Source organism: Varanus komodoensis, unplaced genomic scaffold (genome assembly GCF_004798865.1).
Source record: "Varanus komodoensis strain SLA01 unplaced genomic scaffold, ASM479886v1 scaffold64, whole genome shotgun sequence".
NCBI classification, from domain to species: domain Eukaryota; kingdom Metazoa; phylum Chordata; class Lepidosauria; order Squamata; family Varanidae; genus Varanus; species Varanus komodoensis.
Window position 1 is genome coordinate 2176875 of NW_025336273.1, and position 22967 is coordinate 2199841.

General features: G+C 47.5%; 1 protein-coding gene across 4 annotated transcripts in view; it reads right to left on the reverse strand.

Moving 5' to 3' along the window:
- The window catches only part of EXTL3 (exostosin like glycosyltransferase 3), a 103803-nt gene that overhangs the window by 21765 nt on the left and 59071 nt on the right, over window positions 1–22967 (reverse strand). For all 4 annotated transcript variants that reach the window (XM_044450275.1, XM_044450274.1, XM_044450278.1 and 1 more), the window contains one exon: window positions 13097–15660. In XM_044450275.1, coding sequence (XP_044306210.1) covers window positions 13097–15244 — 2148 coding nt within the window. In that variant the 5' untranslated portion in view covers window positions 15245–15660. The remainder of the gene's footprint in view (window positions 1–13096; window positions 15661–22967) is intronic.

The window sequence follows — 22967 nt, forward strand, 5'->3', positions numbered from 1 at the left end:
ATCCATGTCCTCTCCAGCTGAAAAAGAAGTGGAAAGAGCTGCTGCCAAGCCGCCAGAGAGTTACTGCCAGTCAGAACAGGCGATACTGGGTTATATGGGGAAATATGCTCACCTGAAATAAGCTTCTTCCAATGTTTCTAACAGGGTACATTGGGCCAAGGCTAAGATCGGCTTCCTCCAAGAAAGTTGGAGTCCCCAGTATAGCCACATCTAACCAGTGTTCCCGAATTTTCACTTTTATTTTCTACCAGGGAGTTCAGTGGGTTCCATTCACTCCAACAGGAAAAAAACAGGACTCGAGAACACGCCTGCAAAGAGCGCGACCTCCAGGCTGAACACCATCTGGTGTCTATGAGCAGGAGCAGCGGCAGCCATCTTCATATTATACCAAAAAAAAGTGAATTGATCAGCCTTGTTCAACTTGGTACCCCCCCCCCCAGCTGTTTTAGAAGTCAGCTCCTACCAGCCCCAGCAAGCAAGGTCAATGGTCAGGAATGATGGGAGTTGTAGTCCAAAACATCTAGCGGGTACTAGATGCTAAGGGCTTGCTGGAATCTGCACAAGAATACCACACTGCTGGTGTTCCCCCACTAGCTTTCCACATGCAGGATCGCTGAGATAAGAAACTTGGTATCTTCCAGATGTTTTAGGCTACACTTTCCATAATCCCTGAACAGGAGCTGTAGCCCAAAGTTCTGGAGAGGTCCAGGTTGCCTATTCTGCATGAAAACATGCGATCTTACCCACAATGCAAAGGATCCAGGAAAGACTGTACAGCTGCATTTTTAAAAATATTTGAAGCAGCCCAAAGTTGAGAGGAGAGGGTGCATATTTGCCTGTATGGATTACTCACCCCATCACCAACATGAAGAACAAAGACAGGAGCCTTCGGAGAGCCATTCTTAACTCCCTAATTTAGCAATTCTACGCAGAGGCAAATTATGTCCCCTGGGATGACTTGCTGGAAGAAACCTGGCAAAGCTTTGAGCAAAATCAAGGACTGCTGGAGCTGGTCGCTCTGCAAGATTTCAAGTAAGTCTCTCTGGGACTTTTCAGGGTATCATAAATGGAGTGACTCAGGTGAGCAGAGACAAGCCAGGTCCCCATCCCAAGATGCTGACAATCTAACTTTTGATCATGTTGGGATACAGCCAGGAAGGGAAGGGAAGGGGAAGGGGAAGGGGAAGGGGAAGGGGAAGGGGAGACGACATGGACTCATATTGGGAAAAAATGGCATCTGGAGTCCACAAAGGTCCAAAAAGGTCAAATCTAAGCTGCTCGCAAGTGTTCTGCAGGGCTAAAATAGCCTGCCAGGCCTCTTGAAATTGCTCAGCTCTGAAATTCTTCTGGGAGTTTCAGACATAAGGAGCAGTTCTAAGAGAGTCTTGGAGACACTGTGACGCTGGGGGCCGGCAGAACTGGACAGCGCGAAACCACGAGGCAGGGGAAGATGGGGGTGGGAAGACAGGCAGGCAGGCGCCAAGGCCTCGAGAGCTTTGCAGAAGCAAGTGGAGCTGGCAGGAGGGGCTGGACAGCCAGTGCATGATTTGCGCCAGCGTATCACACGGAAGGAGCCAAAAGGAGGATGAATGGTTTCAGCACCGGTGTTCTGGGTAGGACCTAGGTGAGGCAAGGGATGCCCAAGAGAAAAAAGATGCAGCCTTTGATACGGGAAATGATCCAAGTCATTGGATGTAGGGTGCAATCCTAGGCATGTTTAGACAGGGGAAGTCTAAAAAGCCCCAGCATTCCCAGCCAGCATCCAATTAGGGCGTCTGGTGGTCTGTTCCGGTGGTTCAGTGTCCGATTCACTGAAGTGAGGCACATGCCACGACACCCATTGCAAGAAGCAGCCCCTTCTTCCCCCGCTTCTTTGGAACAGCTCATGCTTTAGAGCTTTGATGGGCAACAGACTGGCTTGAAGGGCAACCAATGTTTGGGCTGCACGGGATAAAATCGACAACAGCGCTGCAAACTTGCAGGAGTGGGGCCTGGATCACATCCTGGATCCATTTTAGCTTTACGTCCTTACCAACAGTAGCGAAGCTCTAGAGGTGGCTTAGCTCTTTCAGAACAGGGAAAACACACACACCGAAGTTGGAAAGCCACCAAATGGTCTGAGGAAAGCGGCAGGGCTTCCTAGGGACCACCAAAGGGCCACACAGGTCCATAGGCTGCAAGTTCTGCACCCTTGTTCCAAGGGACCCTCTCCTGAAAATCATATCCTAGCACTGACTCTCTGAAGAAAGGCAATTATTTCACCCTGGCGTTGTTAGTTCTCCCTGGACTGCCCCGGGCAGGCACATCTCCTCGTGGGACAGCTCAAGGACGTCTCCCTGCAGAGCTAGTGAGCCTGTGTCATTCGGCGCGTCCGAAAGGCTTCATTGCTCACAGTGACATCTCACAAGGAAGCCGTTCTTAGGAGATTATTGCTTTTGGGGGTAAAAGAGACAGGCATCCGTGCTGAACGAATGTCTCACGTGGGACTCAGAACCTACAGGGGCACAACTCAAGCTGAAGGAAAGGATTAGTGGCATCCGGAGCCAAGTCAACTGCCACTGGCCATGGAAGCAGCCCTCTGGTCCCAAAGTGCCGGGCAGTGTGTGCCCACACACGTCCGCGATCGCTCAGGAGGCAGTGTGCAGAGTGGTGCTGCAGCTGGTGCCCTGGACCAGTCCGAAGTTACCCCTTCACGGGCTGAAAAGAGTTGGCAGAACAAAGACGTGGCTAACGTGCAGAACATCTCAGATCCCCCTCTGCCCTGGAAGCGCTGCATTCTCCCCTGGACCAGATCAATTCCAGGCAGCCCTGATTCCTGGGCACTTGCAAACGGGAGCTTCAGGGACAGCAGCTCCTCTAAACTGCGTGCATCCCATGATGCCTGTAGTAGCAAGGGCTGGGTTATGTACTCCAGTGGAGGGGGGGGGCAGAAGCGCTCTGGCAAGACCGAGGGGCAGGGGGTGCCTGGCCCCAAGCGTGGTCTGTGCGTAAGAGACCCTCCTTGACCCCCGTGGGCTCAGAGCAAAGTGGCCTTCCTTCCCCCATGAATAGCAGATGCCTCCATGACACCACTAAGAACAGAGGGCGGCATTTACAAGGGGCTGTTCTGGACTTCCTAACCTTTGGCAATTATTTGTGCAGAATTAATCGGGTAAAATTAAACAGAATTAAAAGTGACCTTCAGGTACCTTCAAATCCAAAGCAGGTGAGGCTGACGTACATTCCCTTCCTTCCTGTGGCCAGGGCAGCCCCAGGGAAAAACGGTGGCGCTCAGGTCCTAGCATTCACTCGCTGGGGGACAGAAACACTTGTGAACACAGGAGGAACTAGGCTATGAAAACTATCTTTGATGTGAAAATGATTATATATGGAAGCTTCCCCGTGGTGACATCCCAGATGTCTAGGTCTATTGCTTCTACATCATCCATAGCCAGCAAGCCCACTGGGTGCACTGAATGGGGATGATGGGAACTGTTTTCCAACACATCTTGAGGACAGTAAGTGGAGGAGGTTGCAGCTTCCCCGAAGGCAAATGGCATTCCCTAGTCCAGTCATCAAAGAAAGGATCACAGAAGGACCTCCCTTCGGCCGTAAGCATCCATGATTACACATGAGCCAATTTGCAATAAAAAACAGTTACGGCCACTTTGTCAAAAATATGACTTTTTAAAGAGTTTGGATGTGTAGAAAAGGAACCAAGAGTCCATCTAGTCCATCACTCTTTACACGCAGTGGCAAGCCAGCTGCCCAGAGGATCCCTCCAGCAGGATGGGTGCAAGACCCCCTCCTGCCCAGCTCCTCAGCAAGAGGGCTACGCAGGCCTGCCACCTCTGCTCAAGGAGGGAGCCCATGGCCAGCAAGGCTAGTAGCCACAGAGAGCTTCCTCCATGACCTGTCCCAATCCCTATTTAAAGCCATCCAGACTGGCAGCCATCACCCTTCCTGTGGCAGCTTATTCCATAGTTTAACTATACATTGTGTGAAGAAGTCCTTCCTTTGATCTGTCCTTTCTCTCCCACCCATCAGCTTCATGGAGTGACCCTTTTGGGTTTGACTGTTATGCAAGAGAAAGAACAATGTCTCCCTCTCCAATTTCTCCGCACTATGAACTATTTTAAACACCTCCCTCTTGTCTTCCCTTCCTCACTTTTTTAAAAAGCTGAACAGTTCCCCCCTCATAGGGGAGCTGCTCCAACCCCCAGCTTGTTTCTGTTGCCTTTCCTTTTTTTCCTTTTTGTTGCCCTGTCCTTTTTCCAACTGAGTAACCTCCTTTTTCAGGTAAGGAGACCTGAACTGAACATAATACTGCACTTTTACAGAGATTAAATGTGAGAAATGGGTCAACTGGCAGAATAACCAGATGGGTGTCTGAAAAGGCAATTTGTAACATGTGGAGTGGATGAGCTGGTGTCTATGCCATTTTCTCCCCCTAAGTCTTAGTAATTCTCTCATTCCAATTCTCAGGACTAAAACTTTGGCAGACAAGGTCTTTGCCTAAGCCAAGGGTGTTGTGCAAAAAGCACATGCAAAATCCACACCACATTTGGCCATCAGAAAACCAACATCAACCAACAGAATTTTGTGCAGTTTAAAGACTGGAGTGAAGCAGAGTGAAGATGATGATGATGATGATGATGATGATGATGATGATAACATTTCTATGCCGCCCCTTGCCGAAACCTCAGGGCAGTTTACAAGATGTGAGCCAGCTGAAGTTTTGCATGTACTAGCTGGGCTTAGGCCGGGCACTTTCTGCCCTCCATCTGCAAAGTGGGAGGCAGAGTGAGCTACCCTTCCAGATTGTTCAAAGATAGGTGTTCAAAGATAGGCTGGACATGCACATGGTGGGCATGTTGTGAACGGAGCTGGCTGGAACCAGGGGTCAGACTAGATGGCCCGGGAGGCCCCTTCTGACTCGTTTCTGTGTTTCTATTGTTGTGCACATGAATGAGGCAACAGCAGCTGCTGGTCATGGATGCACTGGCTGGAGAGTCATTTCCAAGACAGGGAGGCAAGCTTCCGCAACCTGGCTGGGGGATTATGGGAAGCGTAGTTCAACATATGTGGAGGGAGGGAGGGAGCCAGATGGAGGAAGGTTGCAAAAGGGGGTGCCCAGATAACAAAAGCAATTGTTGCATCGGAAATTCTCCACAAACTTTGTTGGTCTCTTAACATTCCTGTCCCAGCGGTCTAATTAAAGGGGGCCTCGATCCCCAGCAACTCTCGGTGACAGGGTGGTTTAGCTTAGAAAAAAAGCGAGGAAGGGGAGACACAACAAGGGGAGACATTTTCTTCCTTCTCCAATAAAACAAGGACCCAAAGGAGTCATCCCGTGAAGCTGAAGTTCAGGAGAGATAACACAGAGTCATAGAATAGCAGAGTTGGAAGGGGCCACGAAGGCCACCGAGTCCAACCCCCTGCTGGTGCAGGACACCAGTTCACACCACCCCACTCAGAGGGCTGCCCAGTTTCTTTCTGAATGAAGGACTTCTTCACAGAGTTTATTTATTTATTTTATTCATTCATTTAAAACTTTTATATGCTGACCCATATGCATAGCATCTCAGGAGGGCTTACAATCATTAAAATCAAAATACGATAAAATAATCCAGTATAATACATAACATATAGCCAGTAAAAGAAATTAAACCAAAAGCAACTGTTAAAACATTAAGATACTATTTTTTTAAAATAACGATTGAATAAAAAAGTTTTGACCTGGTACCAAAAAGAATGTAAGAGTTAAATTATGGAATTTACTGCCATGGGAAGCAGTGATCGCTGTCAATCTGGATGGCTTTAAAAAGGGTGTGGACAAACTCCTTGTGACAATCATTGTCGGCCAAGTGCTACTTCGGTTATCAGAGGCAGTGAGCCCACCCACTCCAGCTGCTGAGCAGCCGGGGCAGGCAGAATCCCTGTATCCATCCTGCTTGAGGGATCCTGTGGGAAGCTAGCTGGCCGCCGTGTGAGGGGCACTGGGAAAAAGAGCTCATCCCTTCCCAAAACCCAGTATTCATACGGCAGCTTTGGCAGACCCAATGCCCAACCAAAATGAAGTGGGGCTTCCACCTTGAAGGTTGTCTCTCCACATTGTTGATGCTGAGGACCGCTGGACCTCGGTCTCATCCAGTAGGCCTTTTTAATGGCTGCATGACCCCCCCCACCCCCATCCTCCCACTGCACAGAGACCCTTTTCGTGCACATGGAAAACTGGGACATGGGGAGAAGGCAGGGCACAAGAACGCTGATTCCTGTGAGACGTACGCTCGGGCCAAATTTCAAATCTGGCCCTTGGTGTGGGCAAAAGCAAAGTGGACTAGGGGCAAAAGCCCGACATATTGCAGCCGAAAGCACTTGCTGACAGAACTCAGCCTTAGGAGAGGTGTTCCAAACTTTGGGATCGGGGAGTGCGGAGAGAAGTTCTCAGCTTTTCTGTACACATGTCTCTCCTATCTGAAGAACCAGCCCTGCTTACTCATTTCTCAAGAGAACAGAAAGGCTAAAAAAGAAAAAAAGATGGCTACTGTTATGATTTGCAGCTGTCTGGCATCCTCTGCGTTGGAGGCTGAGTCACACTTGCCATTTCCAAAACAAGCCTTCTGTGCAGAAGCATTCAGACGAGGAGCAAAGGGCTGTGAGGGGAAAGGGATACTGGCCCTCTCTGGAGAACCACCAACCGTGCTCACTCACTTGGGCAAGTTGTCGACCGATGTGGCAACCCTCCAGAGACATCATGTGCACCATGCCTGAAAGATTCAGAAGGTTTCTCCAGGCCACCTGGAGTTCCATCTCATACTCTGGCCATTTCTGTTCTCCTGATCTGCCATCCTCCCCAGTCTTGGGCATTTCTCGCCACTGGACCGCTAGTCTTCCTCCTCCAGAGCTAACTTCTGCAAGTCTAAAGTCCTGCCGGGCTCCAATCCCTCTGCGATTTATACTTCCTTAGGCTGGCCTGGCCTGCTGGGTTGAGTGGGGTTTTAAAAAGTTGCCAGGTTGACCAGCTGGACTTTCGTTTCCTTTCTCAAGTGTTGGAGGAAGGGAGGAGAAACTCGTGCGTGCCTAACTGAACGCCCATCCTCACAGAAGGCAAAACTCCAAGATGAAAGCCAAGCTGATCAGGCCAAGGTTGGGATTCCAGTTTGTCCAACGAGTTTTACATGGCACATTAACACTCTGGCTCTTCTCCAAGAAGCCTGAACCACCAGCAGATTTGGACTTATTTAATTTTGGTTCCATGGCAACCTGATCAGGTATACATCCCAAGAAGCACAAACAAAGCTACTGCCCCAGTTCAAGCCCTCACTGACACAGTAACAAGAGTCCTGCCAGACAACTTCCAACCTCATGGCGGGGCTCCTATTTATTTATTAAATTTATGTATCACCCCCTAACCAGAAATGTTCTCTGGCAGTTTAACTGAGTTAAAATATATAAGAAAAGATAAAAAGAACAATATCACAACAGCAATAATAAAAACAAACCCAAGACAAGTCAAATTGATAAGTATGGCAGCATCATCTAATAAAACCCTATTAAAACTACAATTGCAACTATTAAAATGCCTGGAACATTAAAAAAAAAGTTTTCACCTAGTGTCAAAAGAAAAAGAGTAGGGACCAGGTGAAACCTCTCTGGGGAGCTTATTCCAAAGATGATGTGCCATAACTGAGATATTTCTATAAAGGGTGGCATACAAAAGCTTTTAAAAATAAATAAATTAATTAAAATGCCCTTCTCTTAGTGGCTATGTCCCCTTACTTTCCGGGGGGGGGGAGCTCTTTGAGAAGGACCCCAGGGGATGATCTTAAGGGCCAGCAAGCCACTCCTTCAGATAACCTGACCCCAAACTATCTATCTATCTATCTATCTATCTATCTATCTATCTATCTATCTATCTATCTATCTATTTTGTTAAAACATTTTTATGCCGCCCCATTCGCCGAAGCCTCGGGACGGCTCACAACAATAGGGCTTGAAATGTTAGTGTACTGAATTGGGCCTAGACCTCAACTGGCAGCCAGTGCAGCCGAAAGAGGGCTGGCGTGATGTCCTCTCCTGGGTCAGTTCCCATCAACAGCCTCACAGCCCTATTTCGAGGCAGCTGACGTTTCCAGACTGTTTTCAAAGGCAGACCCACAAAGATAGAGTGCATTACAGTAATCCAAGCAAGAGGTGAACAGAACATGGATTACCATGGCTAGGTTCTGTCTGTCTAGACAGGGTTGCCACTGGAAAATCAGCTAAACTGAGAAGGTGCTCCGTGCCACGGAGCCCACGAGTAGCAATTCCAGATACAGGGGCACCCCTGAACTAGGAACCTGGTCCTTTGGGGGGGGCACACAAACTTGCCAGGTAGCAAGTGGGAACTTCAACCTGCATTTCCTGCATTCAAACCCAGCACACAAGAAGTGATGTAAGTTTTCTAGAAAATTTGGAATTGGATGCAAATATGTTCCAAGGCAAGCTGATTTTGCCCTGTGCAAAGACTTCTTTGCACAGGACAAAGAAAGAGTTTGGCATTAGACAAACAAGAAAGAATTCGACATAGGACAATATTGTTAATTGATATTGTTTTATTGAATTTTATTTATTTATGGTTTGTGAGCCGCCCCGAGGCTTCAGAGAATGGGGCAGCATAGAAGTTGCCTAAATAAACAAACAAACAAACAAACAAAGAATTTGACATTGTTACATTTTCTGATGCTCCAGCAAGTGCTTGAGTTCAGCATATTTTACTTGCAGTTAGTAAATGAAACAAAAGAAAGCTACTCCATGTCGCAGCACAGCACAAGTATTCAACCTAAAGTATTGAAGGAGAAAAACTGGAGTGCTGTAAGGCTACAATCCTACATGGACCTAGTTGAAAGGAAGCCCCACGGAGTTGGACTAGCTTCTGGGTAGGCATGTACAGAACTACACGGTCAGTGAGATTTAATTATACAAGCAATTTCATTGGGACACAGGTAAAAATGTAAAGGCAAGAGCCCAAACCTCCCCCCACCCAAAAAAACCTATGCTTTATACGCGAACAAGAACTCATCTCTGTCTCAGTTGGTTTCACCTCTCCTCCACAGCGCTTGCCGGAGCACCTTCCATTGAATGTCATGACTTAGTAATGCACACGTATTCTCTCATGCCTGCTCACCAACCGAAAAATGTTATTTACAACTTTGAAACTGCCACACTCACCTAATACTGTGTTTGCAATTAGCACCTATGGTGAATAATGGTGAAACGACAATATTTCCACAGAAAAATAAAACAGTGGCAAATTTTGGTGTGCTAAATTTTCGGTCCCTGCAACACTACATCAAGTCATTAGGAAACACTGGCTCGGCTCCCCTCCCCTCCCCTCCCCTCCCCTCCCCTCCCTGGTTTGCCACCTCCAAGTATTGGTTGCTATGCCTCTGGTAGCAGCACCTATTTCAGAATGCACAACATGCCCCATCTCATTAACTTGTAATTTGTTGGAGTTCGTTAGCCGTCTGCTTTAGGTGCTTTGATCGGTAATCACTTCGTCACAGTGGCATTATCACTGTTCTGCACCTGCTGGCCCTTATGGGGCCTGAAATTGTTTTGGTGCTAATAGAAAAAAGCAATTTTTAAATGACACCAAGTCTCCCCTACCTCCTCCACCCCAAACTGGAGAAAAGCCTTGCTTTCTGAACCATCACACCTCATACTAACTGCTTGCAATAAACTAATACCAGGCAAAGGAAGGAAAGCACACGTGTTTTTGCAGCCTGTGTTAAAGAAACAAACACTTCATTCCTGTGCTCAGCATCAGTTTTAAAAGCAATGGGCCATCAGACATCTGGAATTCCCCAGTTTAATTCGTTCAGGATCGATGAGCAGGAAGTACAAGCCAGGATGTGCATGGACAAAAAATGGAAAACAAACACCGCACTAACGTTGTGTCCTGTGTATAATTATGCAAGTTAAACAAATTTACATTTGTAGTGGGTACAGCTTGCTTGTGCAGCACAGAGCTTAGAGAGAGAGCAGCTCTGAATTTAAAAGACCCCAGTTCGTTTTATTAGGGACCTGCTAGGAAGCCAAAAGCGTAACAACTGCTCATTCAGCCCCAGCCAACATACCTGCAATATGGGGATAATAATGTTTACCTACCACATAAGAACTTTGTACAGCTTTTAAACAACTCTGTAATGCAAGTCAGACAAGGAGCTAGGCAGAGAACCAAAGTCCAGTTTTCAAGTGCTCAACCAATCTCCTAGTTTCACCAGCCACTGCTCAGTGAAAACCAGTACTCTGGAAAATGGAAATTCTGCAGCTTCTCTGCAGTCTCACGGGCTCACAGCACAGCTACAGTCCTGTGTACAAAGCACATGGTTTTAGGTACCAGAAGCACAATATTTATGTAGGACTCACAGCCTATAGAAATGTTGAGTTGCCAAGTCAACCACAAAGGGAAATGGAGGACTTCCTCCAATTATGCAAACGGCAGTTCAAAAGGACTCGGTCTTAGGCTGATGGGTGCCGCTACTGCAGTTTAAAAGTGAACTGGTTCCGTTAGAGAGACTTCTGTCAAATATGATTCCTGGAAGTCAACAATGCCTTCATTGTTTTTTGCTGAGAAAATGCAACAGTGCCCATTTCCGTGGGGTATTTTATATCACTGGCTTTATGGCATGCTGCTTTTAATGGGCCCCTGCTCATTAAAAGGAGGCAGGCTAAAACGTGCAAGTAAATAAAAACAAGTTTCCACCAACATCCCCCTAATTACAGCAAATTCCAGGTTGGAGTAAGAACTGGAGGAGGTAGGGTGAAGTCAGAGAATCTAATTAAAAGATTTGCTCAGTTTTATGCTGGCATGCAAAAAGCCCCTTTGCAGCTCTTGTCCTTGGAGAAAGGGAAAAGCCGGTAAGACTTCCAGTGCGTCCTGTTTCGAGGACGTTTGCTATTCTTTTTAAAAACAAAACCAAAATGAAGACTTGGGGAGCTAATGTGAGTGTTTGTTTTACAATGACATGAGCAACCGTAACTCATTCCACTGCTCCTGGAGGGAAAACTGTATTCATTCACTTTACTACCCAGAAGCACAAAGATGAAATATTAAAATGAGTTTATCTCTTCCAGGGCTGAGTTCCCAGATATGAAATAGTCTACCCTACCTTGCCCAGCCTCATGAACATTCTGCATCCTCTTTCCAAATACCACATTCCTTTACTGTGAAGATCCATGTAGGCCTTTCTACTTTGCCCCCTGTTTCAATGCTTCATCCTTCCGTATCTGCAGGACTTTGGGCAGGCGGAGACGAGATGAGCCAAGCTGTGCACCCCATTAACTCTCCCCCCCCCCGTCCGCTGCCCCAAACAACCTGAACTGGAGACAAACAAGAAGTTAACCAGTATAGACTTTGACTGGATTCACGCCATATGACAAACCACACTGGCCTATAAACCACGGCTGGCTTGTTGTGTTGTCAGAACCCAGAAGCATGGCTTGTTAACTACTTGGGTTTGGTCAAAGCCATGATAAGCTGCCCCAGCTTATAAACCATCATGGTCGACCACAGTGTATGAACCCAGTCCTCAACGCAGTTGTCCTCTACTTATATTGCACCGCCTCTAATTTGCATCCAGATCCCAACAGATTACCTGCCCTGGGAAGCTGGATTTGGAGGCACCCATGCACAAACCACAAAATGTTTCCCCAGATCGATACTTGCAGAACCTCCACAGCTAGTCCAGCAGTTACACAAGGGATGCTGAACTTCCAGCATGAAGCCCTCAGAGACCACATTTCCAGGTGTGACAAGGGCAAAAAGAGTAATCCAAAAGCGCCAACAGGACTGGCATCATTTAACAGGAAGCTCTAGCTACCAAAAAGAAAGCAAATCACAAATACCTTAGCAGCAATATTTCAACATTTTATATGATGCGGGAAACCACACAAAAACTGGGAAACTATGGAAGAACTGGTAGATAAGGGAAAGGGACTTGACCTCTGAGAAACCCCAGGTCGGCAGAGGAGCACCCCGGATCGAAGTTCTGAACCCCCGGACCACACTTTGTTGTTGTCGTTAGTCGTGAAGTTGTGTCCAACCCATGGCGACCCCATGGACAACATTCCTCCAGGCCTTCCTGTCCTCCACCATCCCCCGGAGTCCACCCAAGCTCACGCCAACTGCTTCAGTGACCCCATCCAGCCACCTCACTAAGCCGGCTCAACTTGCAGGACCCAGACTTCAGATTCAGACCATACTGTCCCCAAATGGTAAGGGCAGAGAATACCAAATTCACAGAAGACCCAACTGACCTGCATGTTCACCAAAAAGTCCCACCCTACTGGGATGAAACTGCCCGACCTAATAAACCACTCAAGTACAACAGCACGAAACACAGTACATTGCATCAAACAGTATCTGTATTCCAGATGTGCGCTACGCCACCACTGCAAAGGGCCATTGGATAATATGCCTCTTCGGGGATTTCTTTTCGGAACTCCTTCCCAAGGCAAGTTAGAAGTAGTCCCCTTTGCTGATGTCTTTGAAGCAGGGAGCAAAACCAATTTTATCCTACCTGGCTTTTAATGCTTTTAAATTTAAGGCAGAGGTTTTTAATGCCGCTCTTCATGGTTTTAGTGCTCGGTTTTAATTCTGTTATTGTTTAAATGGGAGGGGAGTTTGTTTTATAAATTGCCTTTGGGTCCCCTGGGAGGGCCAGCAGGCCGTTCAGAAATAACTTTATATGTAAATAAACCCCCATTTGGATTAGAAGGGTCATTCATTCCTCAAGGCCCCCCGCCAGCCAGTGCTTCATCCCACATCCTGCAGAGGCCCTGTTTTATAGCAAAGAACTTTCCGTTCAGAAGCCAGAACTCTGTTACTGGATTGTTCTGTGGAGAAAGAGAGTTGGAGGCCTCTTTAATCCAGCAATCCACTTCACTGCAAACTTTACCAGACTGCTGGTCCCTTTTAAGGGTTCTGCAGCACCTCTGCCGATAGCTGGACTATAGTGTCCGAGGAAGAAGTTCAGGAATGCAGTGGTGAGCCTCCCTCTCATGTGCGTAGGCACAGAATCTTCCCACCTCTCTCCTAGGAGGAACAAGTAAATGTCTGAATTGCTCTTACCACAATCGGGACACCAATGTCGGGCCACAGGAGGTCTTCTGAAGGAAGCTTGGGGGAATTCCAGACGACCACCACTTTGTTTAGGTATGGGAGGCCGTTCAGCCTCTCCAACGAGTTCATTAACACTTCTTCTCGCTCATAGGTTAGCATGACTACTGTAAACTGTTCCCTGGGGACATTGCCACCCAATGCAGCTTGGAACTCCTTCCCAGAGCCACCAGCTCCTCCTCCAATCGGTCGAAATCCAGTCCCAGACCCTAGAAACTTGGCTTCGGATGGGAGGACTGGATCAAAGGGGGTGTGAGGGAAGAGGTGGAACGGACCAGGAGCCGAGTTCCAGTTTCTGTAAATATCCATTGCTGTCAGGGTAAAATTGCGTAGGTATTTCGGAGAGGAGTACGGGGGCTCTGTCTCAACGGGCCCCAAGTCTAAGTCCCCATTGTCAGCCATGTTGGGATCGGTGCCAGCAGCTTTGCCAGATCGGTGAGGGATCTCCACTGCCATTTCCTCTCGGATGGGAACGGCTGGGATTTGGATTCGAGTCCTTATGATGGCCAAGACTGTGCTGAAGACACTGTCTGCGGTGGAAAAGTAGGTCTCCCACAAGAAGCGGCCCTGCCTCCGCATGGCCAAGAGGTCATTGTCAGAAATGCTCCTCAGAAGGAAGTGCACTTCTGTGATACGTGGCTTTGGTATAATTAAGGCTGCTTCGTTCCACCGGATGACATCGTGATAGGGCAGCTGGACTTGCTCGCCAAGGATGACCGGGATGGCGCCGACTTCCAGGGCCTCAAACAGTCTCACTGCACACCCAGCGGAAATTGCAAGTTGGGTGTCCCCCGGGGTGATTATCAGTGCAAAAGTAGAGAGTTTCAGTAGCTCCAGCCTGTCCTCCCTTTCTCCACAAAGAGCCCACTCAGTGGGCAGGCTTGCCTTGGGCTGGTTCTTACATGTGAATTCCACCAAGACGAAGTCCAGCTTGCTGTCTTGGACAGCCTTCAGGGTGGTAATGATCCTGTCGTCATAGTCCGCGGGGGCATTGCCTTCCATCTCTTCCTCGAAGGAACGTACTTCTTGCAAGCTGGATCGGAGAGACTCTACCTTCTCCCCTTGGAAACTGAACAGGTATTTCCGCTTGACTGGCACCTGGGGCGGGATCTCGAGGAAGTTGGGTTCAGACATGGCATGGACAAGAGGGGATACCACAATGTCGAAACCTGGACGATACTGTACATCATAAAAGGTGGACTGGGCGATCATGGCCCGCCCCGTGCTGACATTATAAAGGAAGTTCTGAGTTTCTGACTTCCTGGACAAGTGAATAATGAGATGGTTGTGCCCGTCAGTCCTCCAATACGGCAGAGTGTGCAACTGTTGTTCTACTTCCGTAGGTTTTGGCATTACGGGCTCCTGCATTTCCCCCACTAGAACTATGTATACACAGGCGATGTTTGCATTTTCAGTAACATACACATTAGTTCTGACGGTGGATTCAAAGGCTTGCTTAATTAATGGATCTAATGAACTCCCAAAGCTGAGCTGGTCACTGTTGTAGACATACACTGGGAAGCCAGAAGTGAGTGGGCAGCGCGAATAGTCAAAGCAGTTGTGTAGCCGGCAATGCCTGCTGGATTTTGGCAAGGGGAAGCTGGAGTCGTCATTGTCCGGTAGCAGCCGGATCGGCAACGAGAGCTTGGGCTGGTTCTGAGCCATGAGTTCTTTGTAAGAATGTTCCGTCTGGCTGATGACGTTCTTCAGCTGCAAGAGATCCTGCTTGGCGTTCTCAATGCTCTTCTTGCAGGCTTCGATCTTGAGGTTCAGCTTGGCGATCTCGCTGTTCAGCTCCTGCCGTTTGGCTTCCAGCTGCAGCAGCTCCTCGCTCACCGATTCGCGGATGCGGCACAGGTCCTGGACATGCTTCACCTCACACAGCTCGTTGCCCGTGCGGGGCCCGAAGATGCGCTTGCCCGCGTCATCCGCGTCGTCGATGGTGGTTAAATAATAATGGGCAATGAGGGGAAAGAAGACCAGGATGATGAATAATGTGAAACTAAGCCAAGTGAGCCGAATCCGACTGGACCACCGTAACATCCAGGGCTGTCCTCCATTCCCTACGCCCCCATTCCGCACCATGGTATACCCGGTCATGCGTCCACGTGTGGGCGCCACACCCTATCACGTTGGATCAGTAGCCATCACCAAAAGGGTTTTTATCAGCGAGTAGCCAGAAGGATATGCTATTGTGCCAGTTTTACACAGGGCCAATAGAATGGAAATTTCATTTTCTCCCTGGGATGACGAAGACAACTTTTGACCCGAGTAAAACCAATCATCAAATGCTTCTCCTTGGCCTTCAGTTAACTGGGTGTTGCTAGGAGATTGGGAACAGTGTCACCATGGCAATCCGATGCCTCCTCTGGACCAGAAAACAACAGAAGGAGCAAGCCAATCTTTATTGTCCCTTCACACATTCTGTATTAGCATCCAGTGACCAGGGCAAGCAGGAAGAAGTTCACATAAACAGCATCCCGTGTTGCCATTGAGCGGCTGGCATTTCCCCGTTCCTAAAAGACAACAATGACACATTCATACAGTGCAAGCAACGCATGATTCAATAAGCCACAAAAAACAGGCAACATTTAGATCAGTTAAACATTTGTAAAATCGCACGATCATACCTTTTGCCTAGATTTCTGCTGTGACTTATCGAAGCTAACCAGGTACCACTTACAGAGTGTCCAGATGTTCTTTTTCAAACCTGGTACAAGATGGAGGAATTTCTGGTTCACTCTGTGCATCCTCACAATCACCACCCAAAACCAATTCTGCCAGGTCTCCCCTAAACACACTGGCCATTCCTGGACCGGAGAACCCTAACCCTCTCAAAAAGTTCAGAACATAATATTTGTCCAGGCCAGGAATTAATACAACTTAATACTTTTTTTTTTGTAAATAGGTTAAAGAACCGAATCATTAGTACTGAATAACAATGGGCAAAATTGACTGGACAAACAGTTGCAATTTTCATCTGCTGCAGTTCCTGCAACTTTATGAACAAGAATAAAATTCATGTAGATTTGCACTAGTTTGGACATGCATGATGTAAGAAAAAGGAACAGAAGTAAAAATATCCCCTTTCTCTCTTTTGATTTAGAAGAAATATAAATAAAACGTCATGTTGATCCATTGAAAGGCAGTAGATTTAAGGGACAGGAAAGATACAAAGAGCTTACAAAGTTTACTGCATGCCATGACATACACAAACTTTTTGGGCTGCTTTTTAAATAGAGTTCAGACATGTGCTGAGCTACAGCCCCTGGGAAGGGGAAGGGGAAGGATCCTTCCTGTTCCAGCTAATACGAGAGTAGGGAATTTAAGGAAATAGCCTTCATCCTTGGATGAGCACCAGCATCAAAGCACCTTGCCCCACTCAACCACAACGGCATCCAGCAAAGGGCTTCCACATGCACTTCAAGAGAAGTCTGGGAGGCAGGCAGTTGTACCGAACCCTGTTAGAAAACGGCAATGCAATTAGCTCTCTCAATTCCTGGCAGTGCAAATTGTCCACGTGTGTAGAAGGAAAATAATCTCCGCCTCTGCCTTCGTAAGGGAACGTCTTCTATGGCATGTTGTGGAAGGGAGTCATCATTCAAACTCCATCAGACCTTTGAATTGGTGCCATGGTGGGGTCCCGCTGCCACCACAACGCTCTCTGGCACAGGTGGGGGCTGATCGGATGCAAAGAAGGGGTGGTAGCGAAGGGGCTGAGAGAGCAGAGATCTTCCCAAGTGATCTTAAAAGCTTTGCTTTCAGGCCCGGCGACTCCTGGGGAGGGAGGGCATTCTGACTGTGGGCCCCTGTTCTCCAATGACTAAACACGCGCCCACTTCTGCTGTTACCACTTTCAGCACATCGATTCCTGAAGTTCTCTCTTCTTTACCACCCCAACTTTTGCTGGCCTCCCTTGTGCATCCCCAGCTGCTCGACTGCAAGCTTCCTTTTATCTTTTAATGATCCTGCAAAATACTTACCTTTTAATATATCACAAGCCTCGCCTTTTTACGGTTGCCTCAGACAACTAGTCTGCCATCTGAAAGAAGCGCTCTTCCCCGGTGCAGTTTTTAGAGTCGTTATTTAAACTCTGAATAAGAATTTGTAAAAATGAAAAGATCTACTACACCGAGGCAACAATTCCTTGCAATGGTAGACAGTAACAAGCCCCAGGGTCTTGCACAAAGCTTCCTCACACACTGTAAAGTTAAACTGTGGAATCCACAACCCCCAAGTATAGTGGCGGCCATCAACTTGGGCAGATTTAAAGGAGGATTGGACTGATTCATGAGAGCAGATTCCACCAAGGGCCGTGCAGGACCTCCCTGCATCAGAGACAGAGCCCAGGGGAGGGAATACACGGCCACTGACTGCAGAACGACAGCTGAAGAAGTGCGTTGTGCCCACCGGCTGCTGTGGGTTTCTCAGATGCATCTGGATGGACCGGCAGAGGTGCTGGACTATCACTCCCAGCGTTCCCCAAACAGCACTGCGGCTTGTGGAGTGGGGAAGCGTTGGCGTGGCAACCCAGGACCTCTGGAGGGTGCCAGGTTGAGGAAGTCTCGTGTGAAAAGCAGCACAAAAACATGCACCAGGCCCATCAATCTTGGCTGGACTCGATGGCCAGGAGGCCCTTCTCCCAGCTGTGGCAAATACAACAACCACTGCCTTCTCTGGATAGACAGAGACTGGCCGCAATTATTCATGCCCTGGTAACATCCCAGCTGGATTAGTGTAACACTTTTTAGCCTAGGCCCAATTTAAACTGCTTGGTTTAACACAGGAAGCCCTGAACAGCTTGAGAGCTGGTCACTTGAAGTCTGCCTTTCCCCATAGACTCTGAGCTGCCCATTAAGGTCTGGGAATGAGCCAGGAAAGAGCCATTCCGAAAGGAAGCAAAGGGGACAATAATGAGAAGGGCCTTCTCGGTGGCCGCCTCCCACCTTCAGCATGGGCTTCCCAGAGAGGCCCGCCTGGCGATGTCACTGCTTTTATTTCAGCACCAGGCAAAAGCTATCTTCTTTCACAGGTATTTCAAGTCCGGTTTTTATCAAATGATTGTAAGAACTCCCTCTACTACAAGCAGTTTCCCTGTACCTGGAATTGTAATATGAGCTTGTGTTATATTGCTGTTTGCCACTTAGAGGGTCCTGTTAGGTTATTCAGCAGCCTATAAATTAAAAAACAAACAAATAGGGTGCCATTTCGGATGGTAGAAATAGCAGGTCCTTATCAGTGGCTAACCTCCTGTCTCCACATTTGAGGAGCTTTACAAACCAAGCAAAACATGGCTGCACTTTCTTGGGCTTGCAATGGTTTTCAGAATCTTTCCAAATTGGTTTTCAAACACTTTTAATAAGATTAGGGGCTTTTTTAGTTTCTTCTGGCAACTTGGTATTTTTACGTGGCTTTTCTCTATTGCTGTTGAAATATAGCGCCGTTTTATTGGCCCAAGTTGCTAAAATATACTGAATCCAGCAGTGCTTCGTACAAGAATTTTGTTTCCCTGGACCTGCTAGAAGCAGACTGCCTGCCTCCCCGCTTTTTCCGGCTATCTGTGCCGACACCCAGGATTGCGACAAACGGGCATCTCTTTATATTTTTACATTGCTGTGGGCTGTAACAGCTTTTGGACATAAAATTGCTTTACATGACTAATCTCCAGCAGGAAACCACACCGCAGAGATTTAGAAGGAGCCCTGGGAGGATTTACCAGTCACGAGATGTCACAGCATTATAAAATCTGGCATGTTTCATGTTACAAAGATGTGCCAAGATTTACAGGGTGCCTGGGAAACAGCAGCCCCAGGGAGAAGCGTGTTTGCTTTTCAGCAGCTGCAACCTTGGCTAGCAAACGCTTCCTTAAGACCATTAAGAGAGCATATTTTAGTCAGGCGAGGAGTGGGGGAAAGCTAGATTCATAATGCCACTATCATTTTAAACAAGGGACGTTCGGCAAGAGAGGGCGAGCCTCAGCAGAACTCTCTTTTTAATCCTTCCTTAGATCCAATCTGGAATCTGGAAGCACAATTGCTGCTTGGGGATTCTTTGTGTACAGAGGAGTACATCTCCTCTGAGTTCTCATCCCACTGTGGGCACGCCTTCCAGTGTGGTCCAAGGCACAGACGCAGCCTTCTAAAAGCGCATCAAAATAATGCCCGTGATCTTTTCCTCTTAAAAACAGGAATGGGAGAAGGAACTCAGGACCACGGAGGTATACAGAATATAAACCACTGCACAGGTAACCACACCTGCGCTGCTCAAGGCAGCCCCACAACCCATCACACAACAACTGTGCAAAGCTACCCTTAGATGCCTATGTATGAACAGATCTCCTGATCTATTCCCCAGACGTGCAGGGCATGTAAAGGATTGGCCGAAAACAGAAAAATATCCTGCTGGACAACTAAAGGCAGTGTGAGCCAGTGTGGTGTAGTGGTTAAGAGCATGGGACTGGGACTTAGAGGATCTGGGTTCGAGTTCCTGCTCGGCCATGGAGCCAACTGGGTGACTGTGGGCCAGTCACAATCTCTCAGCCCAACCTACCTCACAGGGTTGTTGTTGTGGGGATAAGATGGAGGAGGAGAGATAATGGAAGCTGCCTTGAGCCCTTTGTAGGAAAAAGGCAGGATATAAATCGAAAATAATAAATAAAATGGCGCGAGCATTGAAGTGCTCAGCTTCATGCCCCCCAACTGACCACAGTGGGGCTTGGCTGGTTGCAACCAGTTATGGTCCGCCCCCCCCCACCCCAATTATGGAACCTCGCTTCTTAACCTGGCAGAGATTGGTTTGGAAATATAAACCAGCAAAATAACCAAGAGAGACATTGTTTAAAAATAGGGAGTGGTGTTTTGTTTTCTTGCCATTTTTGGGTGATGCTTTCCCCTTAGGAGGGAAAAGAAAATGGATGTAGAAATTCACCTTATACCAGGTCAGAAGAGCTGCTCATTAGCTAAGGGCTGCCAACTGAGAACTGGCAGTGGGCATCCAGTGTCTTGCGCAAAGAAAGGTCTCTCCCAGTGCCTGTTTCCTTATCCTGACAGCAGAGATTAGTTGGCACCTACAACATGCGAAGAAGCAGGGGCTCTACCGCCGAGTCGAAAGGAACCAACCAGGAAACCCGTCTGTCGCTCGTCAAATTCAAGCCATGCTGAGACTCAAAACGAGGGCGCTGCATTTTGCTGGCCACTCTGCCGCCCCACGGAGAAGATGCGCCACACTCAAAATGCCCCTGCCAATTGCTGCTGCGTCAGGTTGCACTGCTTGGAAAACCCCCCGTGGCAAAAGCAGTGCTGGTAATGAGGATTTGCTGGATACGAGGATTGCCACATTCCCAGGGTATGAGAAGGAAAGGCGCTGCTCCAGAGAGAATGTGGCAGTGCTACATTCGGTTCTGGGCAATGCGCACTTGGAGGGGCTGGCTGGAGAGAAACCTGGAACACTGGGAGAATATCAAGAGGGCCCAGATCCAAATGCGAAGAAAACAAGCTGGAGGAATTGTCTTACACGGTCCCAGAGGAGCAAACTTGAAGGAGAAGTGCTGCCAGGTGCTTTCCAATCTTTGAAAGAGACCAGCAGCCAGAACCAGACAAGCAGTAATGGGGTCACAACGCATCATTTCGGCACTGAAGCGGGCAGTTTGGAGAAGGAAGTCTGGAGGGTTCCGAGCAAATTTGGGGCATGTTACATGACAGAATTTTGGACCAGACTCCCCCAGGATGCTCACAGCCATACAAGGCTACGGTTTTACCCATGCAGGAGAAAATACGTAGGACTGGCCCCCGCTAAGGAGAGTCCCATGGCATTTGGTTGAAGCTATCCATCCCATCTTGCCATCCTGTCCTTGACTTTTTAACCATATCACCCAGTTGCTTTCCTTTCCTTTTAAAGTGGAGTAAGGCTAAGGTAGCCTTCCTCAACCTGGTGGCCTTCAGAGGCACCTGGACCACAACTCCCAGAATTCCCCTCCAGCAGGGCCACTGACTGGGAATTCTGGGTGTTGCAGTCCAAATGTGTCTGGGAGGCACAAGGCTGGGAAAGGCTGGTCTAAGGAATCAAAAGGCCATTGCTCTGATTCACGACTGCTCTTATATTAATCTTGCTCCATTCTGTACCGAACGTGTTGTAATGGCGGTATTGCTCTTTTCACTGAAGAAGAAGCTTCACTGGCAGCTCAAACCCGTGTCATTCAGGCCTGTTGGTAGGATGTTTCTGATTTTTCAGAATAGCACTTGCACAGAAGTAAGCCTTTCTGTTTGTCTTCATTGTGGCCACACGGCTAGCCCATCTGTGCTTGCGTGTCATATCCATTATTCTTGGTGGTATTGTACTTCTACATTTGGTATATAGTCACGAAGAGAGGCAACAAAGAAAGGCTGGCACAGGTTGTTTAAATTTTAGAAGAAGTTAAATGAGTCTGTCTGAAGGTCTCTCGGAAGATAAACAACCATACAAAAGCAGTAGAATATAAAATACTGCCTTGAAATTTGATTAGAGGTTCTTAAAACTCAGCCACCAAAATTCAGCCCGAAGTACAGGTCCAGAAAAACATTCCTGCCTGTTTCTGGAGTGCCTGTTTGGAAGGAACCCAATTTTTGACTCCTGTGTGTTTTGAGGAAGGAAGGGGAATAGAGCATTATGTTCTCAAAGAGGCCGACCAGTTGCCTATGGAAAGAGCGGAAGCGGGGCTTGGGTAGCAAAGCGTCAATCAACAAAGCGTGAGTTTGTTAAAGTTTTCCAAATTCTCCCTCAAAGCTCAACTCCAACTCAAGTCCACACTGGGTGGCAAGTTTTGTTTTGTTTTCTTGTACAAATGTTTGTGCATGTTTTCAACCAAACTGCACAGACACACTCTTTTCAATTCTGCATGGACATTTTTCCAACTGTATATAATTTTGAGACCTATGCATTTTTCTACAATTAACTAAAGTGTTTCTGTGCATTTTCAAGGAGTGCATTTTTCATGCACATCTTGCAAATGTACATATTTTTCTAACCCTTTTGTTCTGCAAACTGCATCACAAGCTTAGAACAGAAGTATACAAATCACAGGCTGTGTCTGGCCCACGTTTCAATCTGAGAGGTGCAAACTGGAACAATCTGGGCCAACAGTGAAAGGAAATAAATTGCCCGTACATCCTTAACATGAGGGAAATGGTACTTTCCCACTCTTGAACTTCTGCAATGGGTTTACACTGGCATAGCTCCACTGATTCTGGAAGTAAAACATAGCTGTCCTCATTAACACCCTCAAATAGCTTTACCTTCCCAAGATTTTACTTGGAGAAAATGAATGGGATTAAGTTGGATGCAGATGATGTTTTTAAAGATGCATTTCTATTCCTTTGCTTTACTGCATCTACCATGAGGTCACAAAATGGGGATGCTTTTTAGGAGAGGGAGAGAATGGAGTTTGTACCTCTATTAAAAACAACAACTATTCATCTTCAAAAGGAAGCCCAAACAACAGTATAATAGAATGCAATAAAGAGCAGGAGAGATTTAAGGAACACATATTTGGAGCCAGGAGAGCCGCCAATGGCTTGACCAATTTTGCTGCTCCATCTAGTAGCTATCTCAGCCCATTAGCCTTTCATTTTCTGCCTTGCACCTCAGACTTTAAGTACCAACCCATCAGCAAATCATTAAAGGGCTTTATACAGAGTTGTTCTAATAGAGCACTAATACCAGCTGGCTCTGAGCAGTAAGCTAATTTTATATAATGGCCTTCCAAAACTAGGCATAAAAGACATGCAACACCCAGGTGACAAGATGTTCTTGCTTTTTAAAATTAGACCCACATATTCTCCTGGTACAG